At 36.4% G+C, this 6000-nt stretch overlaps 1 protein-coding gene across 5 annotated transcripts in view; it reads left to right on the top strand.

The window, feature by feature from the left end:
• Positions 1–5646, top strand: part of tubgcp6.L (tubulin gamma complex associated protein 6 L homeolog) — a 40898-nt gene extending 35252 nt beyond the window's left edge. For 3 of the 5 annotated variants that reach the window (XM_018250749.2, XM_018250750.2, XM_018250751.2), the window contains 4 exons: positions 1161–1293; positions 2820–3033; positions 4316–4515; positions 5150–5646. In XM_018250749.2, the coding sequence (XP_018106238.1) occupies positions 1161–1293; positions 2820–3033; positions 4316–4515; positions 5150–5241 (639 nt within the window). In that variant the 3' untranslated portion in view covers positions 5242–5646. 5 annotated transcript variants of the gene reach the window in all.
• Positions 5647–6000: the final 354 nt, after the last annotated feature.

A 6000-nucleotide genomic window follows, 5' to 3' on the forward strand; every position in this document is an offset into this window, starting at 1 on the left:
CAATAAATTAAAGGCTTTTTCTAATTGCTTTCGATCTTTTATTTTTTTTAAAGTTTTCCCAAAATTAAAGTTTAATGTTCCTGTCTCTAGTGTTTCAGTCTGGCTGAACTGTTACAATTTGCTACATTTAGTTGATACATTTCTCAGCAGTATTTGTGGAATATCAGCAACTATTGTATCAATTCTAACAATTGCCTTTAATGAAATTCAGGGATTCTGCTCAGCAGAGCTAAGGATAACTGTATCCACTGAATGTATACATTTAGAACAGTTAGTCGGCGACCCCCTCCCTCCTAGAGCTATTTTAGAAGGTGAAAAATGAAACTTTACACATCAATATTAGAAAAACAGTCACATATAGAAACGAATTGGAAAAAGTCTTTATTTCTGATAAACTATCTGAAACCAACTGAACTGAAATAAGTGTCTGAAGGTGAACAACCACTTTAAAATGTATTTTTATTTACCTCTCCACACACAATCACCAGCTTGCGGGGATAATTAGTTCTTTTTTCTAGAAAGCATTAATACCTGGGTGCCAGCATGGGAAATAAGCAGTGAAAAAGGATTGCGGCACTCACAGGGTTTTAGTGAAAAAACAAAAAATGTTTTATTATTAAGCCTCAACGTTTCGATCCCCCACAGGGATCTTCGTCAGGAGCAAAAACAAACAAACAGTTTGTTTGTTTGTTTTTGCTCCTGACGAAGATCCCTGTGGGGGATCGAAACGTTGAGGCTTAATAATAAAACATTTTTTGTTTTTTCACTAAAACCCTGTGAGTGCCGCAATCCTTTTTCACTATATATATATATATATATATATATATATATATATATATATATATATATATATATATATATATATATATATATATATATATATATATATATATATATATTATATATATATATATACACACACCTTTTTTGGTTCCTGAAGACAGCTCTAGTTATGGAGCCGAAACGTTGAAAATAAAGTTTGTATTTTGAAACTTTATATCAAGTCCTGTTTGGTGCGGTTCTTTGGCTAACATAATATATATATAATTGGTTTATATTTATGGTTGTGTTTTAATTCTAGTTTCCATACAGGTGGCTTGTTTGTTGCCCATATTGTATATAATGCATACAAATCTTTAATGTTATGCTTTCTGCCTAAGGTTGATTGGCCTCTCAACATAGTTATCACTGACACGTGTATGAATAAGTATAGCAGAATATTTTCTTTTCTGCTCCAACTGAAACACATGGTATGGACGTTAAGGGATGTTTGGTTTCACCTAAAAAGAACAGGTAATTTGATACAATAAAAATTCTGAATTCAGAATTTACAGTTTTGTGTTGCTCATCCTAACAGAATGTAAGAATGTGTGGGATATTCACAAGTATATTTGGTCATTTTGTGTGCAATATTAACCAAAATTTAAACCTACAATAAACAGAAACCCTGTATCTCACAAGGGATTGTTCAGATATAGATGCATTATGCCCTGTACATATATGAATAGTTACAGTATATAGTAGCCTTTTTTTAACACAATCACTTCATTTCAGGGGTTCAGAAGTAATTAGACAATTGACTCAAAGACTATTTCATGGGCAGGTGTGGGCAATTCCTTTGTTATGTCATTACCAATGAAGCAGATAAAAGCCCTGGAGTTGATTTGAGGGGGGTGCTTGTATGTGGAAGATTTTACTGTGAACAGACAACATGTGATCAAAGGAGCTCTCCATGCAGGTGAAACAAGCCATCCTTAAGCTGCAAAAATAGAAAAAATCCATCTGAGAAATTGCTACAATATTAGGAGTGGCAAAATCTACAGTTTGGTGCATCCAGAGATAGAAAGAAAAAGCACTGGTGAACTCAGCAACACAAAAAGACCCGGCCGCCCAAGGAAGACAACAGTGGTCGATGATCGCAGAATCATTTCCATGGTGAAGAGAAACCCCTTCACAACAGCCAAACAAGTGAACAACACTCTCCAGGAGGTAGGTGTATCGATATCCATGTCTACCATAAAGAGAAGACTGCATGAAAGTAAATACAGAGGGTGCACTGCAAGGTGCAAGCCACTCATAAGCATCAAGAATAGAAATAGATTGGACTTTGCTAAAAAAAAAAAAAAAAAAAAAACCTAAAAAAGTCAGCACAGTTCGGGAAAAACATTCTTTGGACAGATGAAATAAAAATCAACCTCTACCAGAATAATGGCAAGAAAAAAGTATGGAGAAGGTGTGGTACAGCTCATGATCCAAAGCATACCACATCATCTATAAAACATGGCGGAGGCAGTGTTATGGCTTGGGGGCGTGCATGGCTGCCAGTGACACTGGGACACTAGTGTTTATCCATCATGTGACACAGGACAGAAGCAGCCGAATGAATTCGGAGGTGTTCAGAGACACTGTCTGCTCAAATCCAGCTAAATGCAGTCAAATTGATTGGGAGGCATTTCATAATACAGATCGGCAATGACCAAAAACATACAGCCAAAGCAACCCAGTTGTTTATTAAAGCAAAGAAGTGGAATTTTCTTGAATGGTGATTGTTTTAAAAAAGGCTTTATTTCCTCACATTTTTATGCAATTTGTTCAACCCACTGAATTAAAGCTGAAAGTCTGCAGTTCAACTGCATCTGAGTTGTTTCATTTAAAATTCATTGTGGTAATGTACAGAACCAAAATTAGAAAAACGTTGTCTCTGTCAAAGATTTATGTGTATAATTCCCATTGTCCATAATGCAGTAAAGACAAGTACAGAGGTGTAAAGAGACTTGTACAGTATTCTTAATAATTCTTTTTTTGATTTCTTGTTCTAGCACTGGTGAATCAAGCTTCAAACTCAGTTCAGTATAGACAGCTCCAACTGTATCGACATGAAATGCAGCACTTTGTTAAAGTCATTCAGGGCTACATTGCTAACCAGATTCTGCACGTAACATGGTGTGAATTCAGGAACAAACTGTCTGCCGTGAGCAACCTGGAAGAGATTTACAAGACACATGCAGACTATTTGAACAAAGCACTCTTTAGGTATATTGCCCAGAATTCTTAATCTTTGGATAGAGTACTGAAGGAGGAAAGGAGCAGTTCACTTAATTGATAAGTGGAAATAGAAATTGTACTTTGACTGAAGAACTCCACCATTGTAGCTGGCCATTTGTGTGCCAAATGTGTGTCATTTAACTGACCTATGGAATGATTGGACAATATGAGATAGTTTCAGCTATACGGACCTCTGTGTGCAGGTGGAGAACTAGTTACCCCTCACTCAGTGGCTGAAATATTCCGTTTGAAATATGGGATGGTCTTTTTAAAACTGTCCCTACCCCGTACACATCCAGAAAGTTAGGTGCTATGGTCAGAATCAGCCAAACTGCCCAATACATATCTAGGCAGGTGTACACTTAAGCAACAGATAGTTTATATCACATTAAGTTAAAGACCTTTTAGAAAACTGGAATATATATATTTAAGTAAATATTGCCCTTTTACATCTCTTGCCTTGAACCAACATTTTGTGATGGTCTGTGTACTGCCTCAGAGACCACCTGACCAGAAATACTACAACTCTAAGGGCAGGGCACACAAAGCTACTGGGGGAAAATTAGACGCCCAGCTTCTTCGGGCGACTAATCTTTTCCCGAACTGCCTCCCTGTCGGCTACAATCTAAATCGACGGTGGGATGGCACTCGGACCATTTCGTTTTGCAAAGTCGCCCAAGTTTCCACATGAGGCAATGGAATGGAAATTTTCTATTTATGATCACCCCATGGCACATACTACTAAAAAAGTATATAATTATGAAAATGGTTCTTACATGAAGCAGGGTTTTACATATGAGCTGTATTCAATATCTCTTTATAGAGACCTACATTTTCGAGGGTATCGTTTCCTGTAGAGAGTTACTGCTGTTCCTGCCATTGGAATCTGCCGTCCTAAGTTACCGAAAATATTTCTGCCAATGTCAGATGTATTGTCTTGCTATGCACAAATGTTAATGCATTATTACATATATTGTTGCTACAACCTAATTGTAAATATAGCTGTACACAGTATTAATCCTGCCACAATCTAGTACAGCTCACCAACCATTATGATGATTGCTGGTAAACTGTTCTTTACCAGTATATTAACTGCCATTCGTTGGTGTCAGAAATAGCTCAAGGATTTGATCCCAGGACACACTGAACATGTGCAGCGTCACTGACACTCAAAAGAAGGCTTAAAAGATGGTGACATGGATCATTACTACTATAGGTAATTCATGTTCGTTGATTTTATTAAGCATTTGTGTTTATTTTTTCACTCTAGGGGGTTATTGACAGAGAAGGCTGCCCCACTGATGAACATAATTCATAGTATTTTCAGCCTCATTCTGAAGTTCCGCTTGCAGTTGATCTCTCAATCATGGATATGTGACACAGGGAAACAAATGGCTGTTCATCCCAACTTTGGTCTAATGCAACAATCTTACAATACATTCAAGTATTATTCTGACTTTCTTTTTGAAGGTAAGGACACAGTGAATGAAGATATAGATACATGCTCATATGTTTATTATTATTATTATCATGAAAAGATCAAAATAAAAAGCCACAATCCAAAGCATTTTCCTGGATATATACTGAACTTTCCTCCTCAGTACAGCCCTGTAATTGCTTACACATTGTATTTACATCCACAGTACAGCCAGGAAAGGCAACTCTATTGCACTTTCTTCTTCAGTAGAGACAAAAATCTGCATATGTACTGCATTTACCTTCTTATCTGGTTACTAGCCCTGCAGTGGAGATGAAAAAATATCACTATACATGTCATATCTATAACTGATTTTAAGAGGATTTAAAGGATGTGTTATTAAAAGGGAGAAAAGGCAAATACTCCATGAATATATATATATATATTCCCACAGCTGATTCATTTTTAAAGGCATTTAGATTTTTTTTTTTTTTAGAGAATTTAATGAAGAATTGTCTTCCCATTCTTTGACACTTCGCTACATATTATTCTTTATTACCACTTTGTTTAGTGGCACATGATAAAAACTGTTCACTGAGAAATGAAAAACACAGATGTGTGTGTAAATAGATCTTTTAAGAGAAATTGAACTTATTTAATGATGCAACTTCTCTCTTTTTTTTCTAGTGGTGTCAAAGCTTGTAAACAGAGGATATCAGCCTCATCTGGAGGATTTCTTACTGCGGATTAACTTCAACAGTTATTATAAGCAGAGCTAGGCATTGATCGCAGTGTTACATTCAAAATGTCAAGCTCTGAGGCCACCATGAGAAAGTCATGGGAACCCTCTGGGATAATTCCACAAATCACAGACGCCGTTACACCGAATGCTGCCTTGGAGTAGAGGTTCCAGATATGACAAGTGTAGAGTCCAGTTAAAAAAGAAAAAGGCCCATCCTTCATAACAATTTTTCGTATCAATATGAATTATTGGTGGCTGAGTTTATGAGCTACACATTAGTTATGATCCACACCGCATGTAGCACTTAGTGGGAGGCTGTTAGCAACGTTTCTTGCTTTTTGTCCTGACACCTTGCTCCGTGTACATATGCATTTACTAATGTCATTATTTCTCATACCGTCTTATGTGGAATAAACCTTTCATGTTTTGCTATCGTTTGAAATATTATTCTAAATTATTTCCTATATAAAAATAAATAAATAAATTACTACAATGTGTATAGCCTTTGTAACAACACTGGGAAAACCCATAAAACAGGCATGTTTATAGAAGAATCTCTTGTGTAGTGTCTCATAGTTGGGTTTTGAGTTTGCAGAAAAATCAGCTGGATCTTACTCAGTCCATTTGCTTGCTGCTTTGTGGAATATGCAAGAAATGCATTTCCCCATCGTTTCCCTTATTTGGTGCATGTGCACAAGCAGAACGCATGGAAAATCCTGCACCAATGACCACCATTGCCATTTATACAAAAACAAGTAGCAACACAAACACAAATGTTTTAACAAATAATCCATGT

The sequence above is a fragment of the Xenopus laevis genome, chromosome 3L (assembly GCF_017654675.1).
Source record: "Xenopus laevis strain J_2021 chromosome 3L, Xenopus_laevis_v10.1, whole genome shotgun sequence".
NCBI lineage: Eukaryota > Metazoa > Chordata > Amphibia > Anura > Pipidae > Xenopus > Xenopus laevis.